The 13,363-nt window shown below is 53.2% G+C and overlaps 1 protein-coding gene across 1 annotated transcript; it reads left to right on the forward strand.

Moving 5' to 3' along the window:
• Nucleotides 1–7,543: 7,543 nt before the first annotated feature.
• On the forward strand, nucleotides 7,544–8,368 carry GJB3 (gap junction protein beta 3; the record flags this gene model as incomplete). Its single annotated transcript, XM_080654887.1, has 1 exon — nucleotides 7,544–8,368. The coding sequence occupies exon 1, from the start codon at nucleotides 7,559–7,561 to the stop codon at nucleotides 8,366–8,368; it is 810 nt and encodes a 269-aa protein (XP_080511013.1). The 5' UTR covers nucleotides 7,544–7,558.
• Nucleotides 8,369–13,363: the final 4,995 nt, after the last annotated feature.

A 13,363-nucleotide genomic window follows, 5' to 3' on the forward strand; every position in this document is an offset into this window, starting at 1 on the left:
AGTTTGGTGCTGGAGACAGCCTTATAGGATTAGACTTGCAAAATTGCAAAAGCCTCTGTGCTCAGCTTGGATGGGGTGGGGTCTCAGGGCAGAGCAGACAGTCTTGGCTTCCCATCGGCCCTGCCCTTGCTCGTGTGCCTCCAGACCTCTGCTTTCCGCGGCTCCCCTGAGTTTCCACCTGACAGTCCAGATTCCCCCCATAAAAGCGTGGGTCCCCAGGGGCTCGCCCAGAACTGAGGTTCAGTGCAGTCGGAACTAGGGTTCAGTGCAGTCAGGAGCTTCTGACTCCCTTCCACTAGGGAATGCCTGCGGAACCTCTGCATTCAGCCTTCTCTGCAAGCACTCGCGCGCGCGGTCCGTGTGCCTTTCTCTCTACCTGACAGTCCAGACTCCCCCTATATGAGCCTGAGTCCACGGGGTTTCACCCAGAACTGGGGTTCAGTGCAGTTGGGGGCTTCCTTCCCCCTCCCGCCAGAGAAAGTCAGCCAGGCACTCAGTCGCCCTTCCTCTCTGCGCGCATTTCTCCGTACCTCAGCCCTTTGCTGCTCCTCCGATTCTCCGTGAGCTTTTCTCTTTCCTTCTAGTTGTAGAATTTCCACTCAGCCAGACTTCCTGTGGTTCTGGATGATGTCCGTTCTGTCTTTTAGTTGTAGTTTTGAAATTGTTGTGCGAGGCAGCAGTTTAGGTGCTTACCTATGCCACCATCTTGGTTTCTCCCCAAGGATATTTCTTATAATGTGTTTATAACAGAAAGAAATATAAGATTGGAAACAGCCTTAATTTTCATTAATATAGAACTGATTAAATAGATTATGGTACATATACTATTCAGCTGGTGGTTGTTTTTTAAGAGGCAGCTCTACATCTCTGATAGGAGAAAATGGAATACTATTCAGCTATTTTAAAAAAGAATGATCTAGGTCTATAGCAACTGAGAGAAGACAATGTCTTCTTTTTTATTGATTTTAGAGAGAAAGGAAGGGAGTGTGTGTGTGTGAGAGAGAAAGAGAGAGAGAGAAAAAAAAACATTGATTTGAGAGTGAAACATCCATCAGCTGCCTTCTGCACACCCTCTACTCGGGATCATATGCCCTGACTGGGAATCAAACCGGCAACCTTTTGGTGCACTGGATGCTGCCGAATCAACTAAGCCACACTGGCCAGGGCAATGTCCTATATTTTGTTAAGTGCAAACAGCAAAGTACAACACATGGGCATAGCATACTTCCGTGGGGAAATGTATGAAGGATACTATATCTACGTAGTCAAAGATGCAGTTGATCTCAGGAAGGAAAACAAGTAACTGGAAACCTGGTGATCAGGGAGCAGCCTGGCCACATAGTCTGGTGTTTGGGGAGAAGATAGGAATCGCGCTAGAAATGTGGGATTCGTCAGCAAATGGATGGTAGTGGGAGCCCCAGGACTGGAGGAGCTCACCCAGGAGAGAGGAGGCTGAGCCCTGGGACATGCCCACTCTGGAGGCCCGGATGGAAGGCCTCTAATGTACAAGGAAACGGGAAATGTGGTGTCAAGGAAGCCAAAAGAAGAAAGTGAGTGAGAAGGAAGGAGTGGTCAGCTGTGTCAGGTGCTTCTGAAAGTCCAGGAGGATGGGGACAAAGAAGAGGCTATTAGATTTAGCATCATGGAGTTTCATGTGACTTTGATGGGGTTGTCTTTAGTGACATGGTAGGAACAGAAACATTGTTCAAATGGGTTAAAGAGTGACTAGGAGATAAGGAAGTGGGTACTTAGTTTTGTTTAATTTTTACTTTTTTAAATATGTTTTTATTCATTTCAGAGAGAGAGGAAGGGAGAGGGAGAGAGAAACATCAATGATGAAAATCATCCATCAGCTGCCTCTTGCACGCCCCCTACTGGGCGATCAGGCCCACAACCCAGGGCATGTGCCCTGACCAGAAATCAAACCATGACCTCCTGGTTCATGGGTTGACACTCAACTACTGAGCCATACTGGGTGGGTATCTGGTTTTGCTTTGAAATGCAGCAGAGCAACAGGTGGTCTGAGCAGGTGGCAGAGTTATGGACCACATCATACTCACACTTCTCCCCACACCAGCTCAGGCACAGAACCACCCCAGCCATCCCAGCACTGCTGAGTCTCAGCGATGATTTTGCAGGCCCCGACCCAGTGAGTGGGCACATGGCTGAGGCCCCCAGAACTGGTCTGTGTAACGCTGGGCAAGTCACCTAACATCTCTGTGCCTCAGTTTTCTCATTCATAAAAGTGAGAAGGCTCACACCAAGGTCACCCGCACTGTGGGGATGAAATGATGCCTCGGGACATTGCCTGGCACAAGGATGTCTCAGAGCCCCCGGAACCCTGTTTGCTCTCTATCACCGTGAGTAGGGTGACAGTGTCATTGATCTTCCCAAGTTTGGGGGCACTTTAAAGGATAAAGGAGCAGGGTGCCTTTAATTACACCAATGGGTACTCCTGGGAAAATGAGTCACCCTTGTGTCAGCAACAGCATTGCTGTTGAAACTGCAGGGCTGAAGCCCAATGTGACTAAGATCCCAGGACTCCTGGGGTTTCCCTCGAAAAGCTGGGGTGCCAGGGGCACTCATTGGTTTCCTAATCAGGGCCCACTAGTAAATGAGACAAAAAGGCCTAGTCCCCAGAGCGCAGCCCAGGCGCAGGCCCACCTCCCTCAGCGGGGAGCTCTGCACGCACCCACCCCACCTCCTTCCACAGGCTCTGCCCCTCGTAGTAATTCCTGGCAACGACCTGCCCCCACCCCATTTCACCTCCAGGCACAGGATTCGCTTCGCCCCTTCCCACCCGCATTCTCCAAAGAGCACATGTTTCATTGGAGGACACAGAGAGGAGGCAGCACAGCCGCCGAGGACCCTTCGTGCCGGGAAGGCAGGTCCCCAAGAGTGCTCCCACGCGGGGTCGGGGCGGGCGGGGACCCTGACCTGCAGGACGCGGGCACAGTACCAGTGGTAACACGCGTGGGCGAGTCGTGATTGCAGTCCGTGCCCAGGCCACAGCACTTGACAGTTTATAGTGCTTCACGCCCCTAATCTCATTGGAGCCTTTGCCATAGCCCTGCCCATGGCCACCGATGCCCCTGTTCACACATGAAACACCGAGGCTCGGACCTGGGAGAGACCTGGGAACGCGCCGCAGCGTCGGGGCTAGAACCGGACCCTCGGCGGCGGGGCGGGGTCCCGGGCTCCTCCCCCGACCCTTCCTCCTCCCCACCAGCCCCAGGCGCCGGCCACAGTGTGAGCTTCGCGGTGTCTGCAGAGCCCCTGTTCCACGCGCCCCCGCCTCTGCTGCGGACCTCGAGGACGCGGGGTCCCGGCCCCGCGCTGGCCGCGCCGCTGCGGGTAAGTGCCGAGTGCGGGCGCGGGGTTGGGTGCGGGAGGGCCCCCCAGGGACGCTGAGCGCTCCGTGGCGACGGCCGGCGGCGGGCTGCGTCTGATCCTGCCTGGCCCGCGCGGCTGAGGATCCGGGGCGAGGGGGATCAGGTGATGATGGAGGGACCTCTCCACTGCCTTCTCTCCGCCGGATTCTGGGCGGGAGCGGGGGCTCCAGCTGCTGGAAGGTTCCCGGACGCCCCCTTCTATGTCCGCAAGCTCCCAAACTGCCTGGAATGGAAGGGAACGTGTAGGAGAAGGGTCGCTGGAGGGAGGAAGTGTAGGATTTTAGATTTTGGGAATCCACGAAAGCGAAGTTCTACGCGGACTTTCGACTGCGTGGGACGGATGCCCCTGTCCCTCAAATGCACTTCTATGGGGGAGGGGGACAAAATCCTGGCGCTGCTCGGCCCAAAAGCTGGGAAAAAGCGGATGGCCGGAGCTGTTATTGGGGGACCGCGGCGGTGGGGAATCAGACCGGCTCCACCAGTCCCAAGCCTGGGCTTGGAGGGAAATTCCTTGCTGTTGAGTCGCTCCCCGGGGTGTGTCTGGCGGGACTGGGCAGACGGGTCCGGGGGTGGAGCCCCGGAGGGGGCTGCACCGGGTGGCTGCCCCGGGAGGAGAGTCGGTGGGAGCACGTGTCAGGACCCCTTTGCTCGCAGGCCTGGCAGACGCGCGCCTTCTGGAATTTCCAGCAGGTGAGTGGCAGGCTGGGAGGAGCTGGTTCAGGATTCTGACAACAGCTCCAGAAAGTGGGACTTGTTTCCCTTTAGAGAGAAAGACGTAGAGTCACGGAGATCAGGGAATTCTTGGAATAGGTGGCCAGCTGAGGCTTGAATGCAGACGTGACTCCACTTTGCATGCACATTCCACTGCCCGTCCCCAAAGGCCAGTCTCGGAGGGAGCCGAGGAGGGTGTCCAGGGATGGGGTCTTGCGCAGTCACCCGAACTTGTCCGGGATTCTCAGAGAAGAGGCATCGAGGGGGCCAGGGCGCTGAGAAGGAACTGCCTCCTCTCAGTGAAAGGAGGTTTTCCCCCCAGGCTACCTAGTCCTCACGGCCGCTCCCTCCACGCTGCCTCTGTAAGCATACACTTGTTTATTCATTCAACATGCATTGAGTACCCACACTGTGCCAAGCACTAGGCACAAATAAAGCCGTAAGCAAGACAGGGTTGGCATTCTAGTGGGGAAACAAACAATAAATAAAAACAAATAAATAAACAAATACTTCCATTTCGCCCTGGCCAGTTTGGTTCAGTGGTTAGAGCGTCAACCTGCAGACCTAAAAGTCGCTGGTTCGATTCCCAGTCAAGGGCATAGACCTGGGTTTTGGGTTCCATGCTCAGTCAGGGCAACCAATTAATGTGTCTCTCTCACATCAATGTTTCTCTCTCTCTCCCCCCTCCCTCCTCCCACTCTCTCTAAAAAAGAAAAAAAATCAATGGGAAAAATATCCTCAGGTGAGGATTAACAAAAATAAAACCTTTAAAGGACCTGCCCAGAGAATTTTCCGCCCAAAAAAAGCCCGCCTAGAATCCTTTAAAATCTGACTCCCCGTCCCTGGGTGCTGGCACCATCTGGGGGCTCAGCCCATCTGGTTTTCCAGATGACCTAATAAATTCATAATTCTTTAAATAAAACTTTAATTTCAAATAGTGATTAAATGCTATAAAGAAAATAAAAGAGTCTTAGCTGGTTTGGCTCAGTGGATAGAGTGTCAGCCTGTGGACTGACGGGTCCTGGGTTCAATTCCGGTCAAGGGTATATGCCTGGGTTGCAGGCTCAATTCCCAGTGGGGGACAAGCAGGAGGCAGCCGATCAGTGATTCTCTGTCAGCATTGATGTTTCTGTCTCTCTCCCTCTCCCTTCCTCTCTGAAATCAACAAAAATATATTTTTTAAATATATTTTATTGATTTTTTACAGAGAGGAAGGGAGAGGGATAGAGAGCTAGAAACATCAATCAGCTGCCTCTTGCACACCTCCTACTGGGAATGTGCCCACAACCAAGGTACATGCCCTTGACTGGAATCGAACCTGGGACCCTTCAATCCACAGGCTGACGCTCCATCCACTGAGCCAAACCGGTTAGGGCAGAAATATATATATTTTTAAAAGAGAGAGAAAGTGTACGGGAGCAGAGTGAGTGGAAGGGGATGGGCTCCCAGGTTTGGGGTTATCAGGGAGGCCTCTTAGGCAGCAATTTCAGCTGGTGTGTTGCTGCAGGCACACTGGTGTGCCGCAAGAATTTTTAAATATATTTTTATTGATTTCAGAGAAGAAGGGAGAGGGAGAGATAGAAACATCAATGATGAAAAAGAATCATTGATCGGCTGCCTCCTGCACGCCCCCTACTGAGGATGGAGCCTGAAACCTGGGCATTTGCCTTGATGGGAATCGAACCCTGACCTCCTGGTTCATGGCTCAATACTCAACCATTGAGCTATACCAGTCGGGCTGCAAGAATTTTTAAAACATGCAATAGCTGACTATTTAGTCAGGGGCACTGACCTCTTTTCCCTTAGATTGTCAAATTTTAAAAATGACAACGGCCAACACACAATAGCTGTCCAGTGTGAATAAATCAAAATTATACTTGTTTTTGTCAGATGGGCTGCAGAATTTTAGTAATTAGTTTATGTGTGCCATGAGATGAAAAAGGTTGAAAATCGCTGCTCTAAGGAGATGTTTGAGCAGAGGCCGCCGTGATGGGAAGGATCCAGCCATGCGTGGTTCTGGAGAAAGAGCATTCCAGGCAGCAGGGGAAATACCAAAGCCCCAAAGGTCCCCAGAGTGGCCGGAGCAGACAGACAGGGTGAGCGTGCAGGAGAGAAGGGTGAGGAGGTAGAATCTGGGGGCAGTTCTAAGTGTAATGAGAAGCTAGTAGAGAGTGTTAAACAAGGGAGTGGCATGACCCAATTTAATGGACCTAGGGGTGCAGGAGCAGACACTGAGAGGCCGGTAAGGAAGCCGTGGCGATAATACCAGCAAGAGTTGATGGCGACTTGGACCAGGGTGGTGGCAGTAGGGAGGGAGAAGCAGCTGTGCAGGGAGGGGGCAGAGGGGGCCGACAGGCATCATGCATGCTCAGAGTCACATACACCACTCCAGGAGCACTAATATATGTGTGCAGACCCATACACACATGGAGTCACACCCATGGCAACGCACGGACACTAGGTACACTTAGGCAGACCCACCCATCCACACCCTCTGAGTCACTCCAGGACTGAGTGGAAAAAGTGTGATCTGGAGGCCTAAACAAAACATGTTTCCACGCACCCAACATGGCTGGGGTGATCTGGAGGCCTGAACAAAGGCCTGGCATCCAGCATGGCTGGGTAGCTGGGGTTTCCCCAGGGCCTGGCACAGAGAGCAGGTAGTTCTAGCTCCATAGTCTCTGGATCTCCTGTTCCCCAGAGCTAGGCCATTACCCCTCTTCACACACACCCCAACATGAATTGGTCTCCCAGCTTTACCACCTACCAGCTATGAGACCTTGGGGAGTTAGTTCCCCTCTCCCAGCCTCAGTTTCCTCTCTGTAGAATAAGATTCAGCCCCAACCTCACAGGATGGTAGCGAGGCATCAGCGAGGTAAGTTGTAAGAACCTGGTCTGGGGCAGGCATCCAGCAGAGAAGGGGAGAGAAGGTAATGGACAGCACAGCCCTGGCACCCGCAGTCCAGCCTTGACTCCAACTCTAGTTTTAAATGAGTGACTGGACCTCTCTAGATTTCATGAGTGGCCAGCATTTATTGAGCACTGACTATGTACTAAGCACTTTGCAACCCTTATCTTTGTAAGGGTAAATGAGGAGCCTAATAGCATCTACCTCATGGGGTTGTTATAAGGATTAAGTGAAATCCTGCACAGAGAGTGTTTAGCTCTGTGCTTGGCTCACAGTAAATGCTCGATAAATAGGAATTGTTGTTCCTCCTGGTATGCGAGCTCTGTGACTTTGAGCAGGTTACTTACCCACCTGTAGCTTAGGCAGCATAATATCCCTGATCTCATAAGGTCAAATGAGTCCATCCACATAGAGCGCAGAACATAGTAAAAGCTCAGGAAATGTCACCCCTTCGTTAACATATGGTCTTTCCTATTATCCCATCAGGTGTGCACGGCCCCCGGCGCCCCTACCAGGGACCAGGCTCCCGGCGCCCCTACCAGGCACCATGGACTGGAAGACGCTCCAGGCCCTACTGAGTGGCGTGAACAAGTACTCCACAGCATTCGGGCGCATCTGGCTGTCGGTGGTGTTCGTCTTCCGTGTGCTGGTGTACGTGGTGGCTGCGGAGCGCGTGTGGGGGGACGAGCAGAAGGACTTTGACTGCAACACCAAGCAGCCAGGCTGCACCAACGTCTGCTATGACAACTACTTCCCCATCTCCAACATCCGTCTCTGGGCCCTGCAGCTCATCTTCGTCACCTGCCCCTCGCTGCTGGTCATCCTGCACGTGGCCTACCGGGAGGAGCGGGAGCGGCGGCACCGCCTGAAGCACGGCGACCAGTGCACCAAGCTGTATGACAATGCGGGCAAGAAGCACGGCGGCCTGTGGTGGACCTACCTGCTGAGCCTCATCTTCAAGCTCATCATCGAATTCGTCTTCCTCTACGTGCTGCACACGCTCTGGTACGGCTTCAGCATGCCACGCCTTGTGCAGTGCTCCAACGTGGCGCCCTGCCCCAACACCGTGGACTGCTACATCGCCCGGCCCACGGAGAAGAAGGTCTTCACCTACTTCATGGTGGGCGCCTCTGCCGTCTGCATCGTGCTCACCATCAGCGAGATCTGCTACCTCATCTTCCACAGGGTCATCAAAGGCATACGCAATAAGAGGCCCCCGGGCAGCCGCAACCCCAAATCCTCAGCCAGCCGGGCCTCCACCTGCCGCTGCCACCATAAGCTGGTGGAGGGGGAGTTCGTCCTGGGCGCCCACGATGACAAGCCGCATGCTTCAGCGCCCACTCTGACCCCCATCTGACCACGGGCTGGGGAGCGATGCCTGGTCTGCCAACGGGGACAGGTGGGGAGGTATCGCGCCGGTGGAGGGGTCCTGCAGGTGCTGGGTGCCCCCACTTTGAATTCATCGAGCTATTCAGTTTCATTTGGGGCAGATACTTTTCGAGTGCTGGGCGCTGTGCTGAATACTTGGGTGTAGGTCACACCACAGGCCCAGTGCCATCCCGTGGGGGAAACCAACATTGAAAGGAGCAAATTAACTACTGCGCAAGGGGATGCTTAGGGCGCTCATAGCAGGGCTTCTACCCAACCAGGAGGGAGCGATCAGGCGAGACTTTCCTGAGGAAATCAAGTTTAGGAGAGGTGAGAAGTGCTTCCAAGTGGAGAGAAGGGCAGGCGCAGAGGCCTGGAGGCTACAAGAAGAGAGATGCTTGCCATGGGCTGGATGCACCAGACCAAAAAGAATGTCCCTGCCCTTTGGAGAAGCACTCGGTCCCTGTGCTGCAGAGGAAGAGTTCCCCCAGCAGTGGGAGGTCTGGAGGCCTGAGAACTCTGGGGAAGAGGAGGAGGGGGCTCTGGTGACACCAACCTCTCCTGGTGACACCCTGGGGTCCTCTGAGTCCCACTGCTCTCAGAGCAGGTCCCCCTCCCCAGACTCCACTCTCCCAGCCTCAGGAAGCTTCGCTCTCATCTTCCTCCCTGCAAATGTGCTCAGTCTGGGGCCAACCTTTCAGACCCTGCTTCGTGGGGCGTGGGGTGGATGTCCTAATAGGAACATCCCCACAGCAGTGTCCTTGAAACCAATAAAGGTTGTGTTTTGTACACGTTGGCTCCATCCTCTGTTCTTCTACACTCCCACCCACAAGGCCCTGAGGGCAGGAGAGGTAGCCCTAGGAAGGAGAGAGAGCTCCATGGCTGGGGTGAAGCTAGGGTGTGGGCTGGAGTTAGACTGGGGCTGGGATTGACCGTTAGGAGCTGGGGTGGAACCTACTGTGGTTGGAGATGTGGCCACAAGGGGGCGCAATACTCCCGCTACAGCCGTTCTAGTGATTTTATAGGGAGACTGCCCTGAGCGCGCACAATCACTGCCTTCTCATTATAGACAAATCACAGTCCCTCCTCTATAACCCAGGCACTGCTATCCAAAACCGCATCCCCACCCTGTGTACACAAAATCCCTGTTAGTCATACTCTCACTCCTTATGCATATATGTTCCCAGCAGGCCAGTTGTGTCCTCTACAGGCATGTGGTCCCTGCCTCACCCAAGCGTTATTCAGCTCTTTTCGTTTTCCTGAGCATTTTTTCCACACCCGGCCCATGGCCGGATGCTGGGACTGCAGAGGGGGTAGGAGCTGAGCCCAAGGAGCTCAGAGCCTGGGGGAGACAGAAACAAACTCTTCTGCATTAACAGCCCTCTGGTGGCTCAGCCCCTCTCCCAGCACTGTGTGAGGACCTGAAACTTAGGGGACACCATCATCAAGGCCAGACCAGGATGGGAAGCAGAAGAGGCACAAAGGCTATACTGACCTAGAGGAACATGTAGTGACTATTAAAGCCAAGGCCAGGAGCCAGAAATCCAGGAGGCAGCCCAGAGCCAATGCAGGCAGGGAGAGGTTGGATCATCGTGCAGACACAGCGGCTGTGATTCATATTTGCTCTCAAGTGTGGCCATTAGTGAGATGGATAAGCCAGCCAAGTTTAAGGTCCCTGGGCAGGGCTGACATCCACCCCACTCCCACCCCCGCCAGGTCTGAATCATAGCTTAACCACTTCCGGATCACAGCTTCACTGTGCTACACCTTGGCAAGCTTTCAGAATCTCTGTCTTGTCACCAATACAATGGGAACCGTATCAATCAGGGTCCTGGCGGGAAGCAGATGGCACAGTCAAACCAATAATGTCAACGAGTTTCCCGGAGGGGCTGTTTTAAAAGGTATGGGCATGAGTCAGGAAACCCACGAAGGGTAACTTCCGTTTCCTGGGGCTAGTACCAGAGTAGCAATGGACAGGGTTGCCACACAGGTGCTGCATCCAACCAAATAAATACCCCAACTTCACTCCCCCATCCCCTGCTCACCTGCTGGTGGCTCCCACTGACCCAACCCAACCAGAAGCCAGAGATCCAGGGGGCAGTGAGCCTCCCAGGGCACAAGGCAGGTTGGAGAAGGGGGAAGAGTAGATCAAAGGGGCAAAGGGAACATATTCATCCCAGCACTCAGGACATACCTAGGATTGTTGTAGAGGTAAAAGGAGACACTGCAGGTAAGGCATTAGTACAGCGCTAACAACATAGCCAGTAAATATCAGAGTACAACCATGCTCAGGAAAGTCTCTGCCTGATCCCCAGGCCACATGGTACCTCAACCCCAGCTTGGATTGGATGTTAGCATAGGTCTTAAGGGAGAAGGGATCTCCACCTATCTGCCACCATGCACTCCAGCATCTTCCAGGACATTTTGGCTGCCTGGCCAAGGATGGCTTAGAGATCAGAGCAATCAGAGCACATCATTGGCGATCCCAGAATGGACTGAGCTTCCAGCCCGACCCTGCTTCTCCAGGCTACAGGCCAGGACCATGGACGAGGGACATTCCAGTCCTGGACATCCTGCCTTGGGCCTGGGAGCTATTTTGAGCATCACAGCTTACTGTTCTCATCCAGTATGTGTTGGGCTAATGTTCATTACCCAGAGTCCCCCAGTGCACATCACTGTCACCAGATGATAGCTCTCGTGTTCCCTTGGCTTTCTCTGCTCAGGGTACACACCTCTATTTCTTCCTCCCTCAATTGCATGAGCTTCCTTCAATTGTGCATCTGATAGATTTCCATTTCATATACACAGCCTTCAAGTCCACATCTACTGAATGAGGAAACAGCCACCCTGCAGCCCTAAGTAAATAGGAGATTACTTTGTATTCATCACCCTGGTCCAAGTCCCATTATGGACTGAATGTCTGCATTCCCCCAAAATTCCTGTGTTGAAATCCTAACCCCCAATGTGATGGCATTAGGAGGTAGTGCCTTTGGGAGGTGACTAGGTCATGAGGGTGGAGCTCTCATGAATGGGATTAGTGCCCTTATAAGAAGAGATAAGAGAAGGATGAGGACAGGTTGAGAAGACAGCCCTGTGCAAACCAGGAAGAGGGCAGTCTCTAAGAACCTAACCATGCAGGCTCCCTGATCTCACTCCAGCCTCCAGAACAGTGAGCAATGTATTTCTCTTGGTTAAGCCCCCCAGCTGTACTATTCTGTTATAGCAGCCTGAGCTGACTAGGACCTCCTCATCAGCTCTCACCTGGATTACGGCAACAGTCTCCCTCCTGCAGGCCCCGGACCCTGGAAAGCAGACACTGAGGAAGGGTTAAGAGTGCAAAGGGTGTTCTGGGGAGTAATACCCGTGAATGAAAAGGGGAGGAAGTAGACTGAGCAACAAGACCTGTGGCAGGGAGCTCTATATCCAGAGACAAAGATTGTCTATTAGAGGACCCCGCATTGGGTGGCAGGGGTTGGCTCACTCATCACCTGGGGCCACCCCAAGCAGAAATTGGCCACCTGGACAGCTGAAGCAGACCTGAAAGTGTTAACTGCTGGAGCCTGTCAGCTGACCAGATTCCCCACAGTTAGACAAGTCCTATATTAAAGGGGGGCCTCCACTGTTCATCACCCACCTCCATTGTGTATTCCCAGCACAGCAGCCAGGGTGATCCTGTCAAAACCGAAGTTAGGCGATGTCACTCTCTGCCCAAAACCTCCAAAGGCCCCTCGTGAAACCAGGCAACAAATGGGTCCAGGCTGCCTTTCACTCCTTGAGTCCATTAGCAGAGACAGGGTTGAATCATATATGAGCATTTATTCCAATAATGTGGACAGTATGGGAGAGCAGCAAGCCATCTATGAAAAATCTGTTCAAACACCTCCTACTAGCTGGCTGATTATATAGGGACTAGAGGCCCGGAGCACGAAATTCATGCATGGGTGGGGTCTCTAGGCCTGGCGGGTGATCAGGGCAGATCAGGTTCCCCACCTCCTCACCTCCTCCTTCCCTCACTGCCCGAGTCCACCACCACCCACCAACACCCCCCCCCACCCCCGTTCCCTGTCCCAGCCCAGGGCCCAGCCCCTATCAGGAGATCAGGACCTGCCGGCAGGGGGAGGGGGTGGGGGAGTCCTTCGGCAATTGGGGCCCGCGGGCTGGGGCAGCTTCCACATTGAGCGTCTGCCTCCTGGTGATCAGTATGCATCATAGCGACCAATTGTTTGGGTCGTTTTGTCGTAAAGATCGCTTAGGCCAATGGTCAGCAAACTGCGGCTCACGAGCCACATGCGGCTCATGAGCTGCGGTTTGCCGCTCTATTGACTAATGAGTTTGCCAACCACTGACCTAGACTCTCAATTCCAATAATTACAGGCTGTTGTTGTTCCTTGTGATTAAGCCCCTATCCCAGTGGTCGGCAAACTCATTAGTCAACAGAGCTGCAAACCGCGGCTCCCGAGCCACAGTTTGCCAACCACTGGCTTAGGCTTTTATATACTAGAGGCCCAGTGCACAAATTTTATTATATAGATAGATAAGGAAGAAAGACTCCATGCAAGGGGGGAGGGACGGGGATGACCCCAGGGTCTGTGGTCCCTGTGTCTCCTCCCAGAATCTTGAAGTCTGATAACAAGGTAGTTAACTTACAATGGTGTTAAAACCCAGCCTGTCAGCCAGGACCCAAGAATAGTCAGCATTCCTGAGGCAAACTCCCTGAGGGGGCTCAGAGTCTAGGCACAGCAACCAAATCAAAGTGTCTCCTGTCCTTTATTCTCAAAATGTATTTTCTTTTCTGAGCAATGGACTCGTCCTAGCCCCAAGGTGTTGCTTATCTTTTTACAGCTCTGTTTTTCCTTCTTGCACCACATCCTCCAGTTTCCCAGGGTCTGTAAGATAACTTCTTATCTGTAGTCAGTAAAGTGAATAATCATTAAACAACTGTGGTCCTATTCTTATTGTGTGCCTTCCCCCCATCACTCACACA

The sequence above is a fragment of the Plecotus auritus genome, assembly GCF_963455305.1.
Source record: "Plecotus auritus genome assembly, chromosome: 2".
NCBI classification, from domain to species: Eukaryota; Metazoa; Chordata; class Mammalia; order Chiroptera; family Vespertilionidae; genus Plecotus; species Plecotus auritus.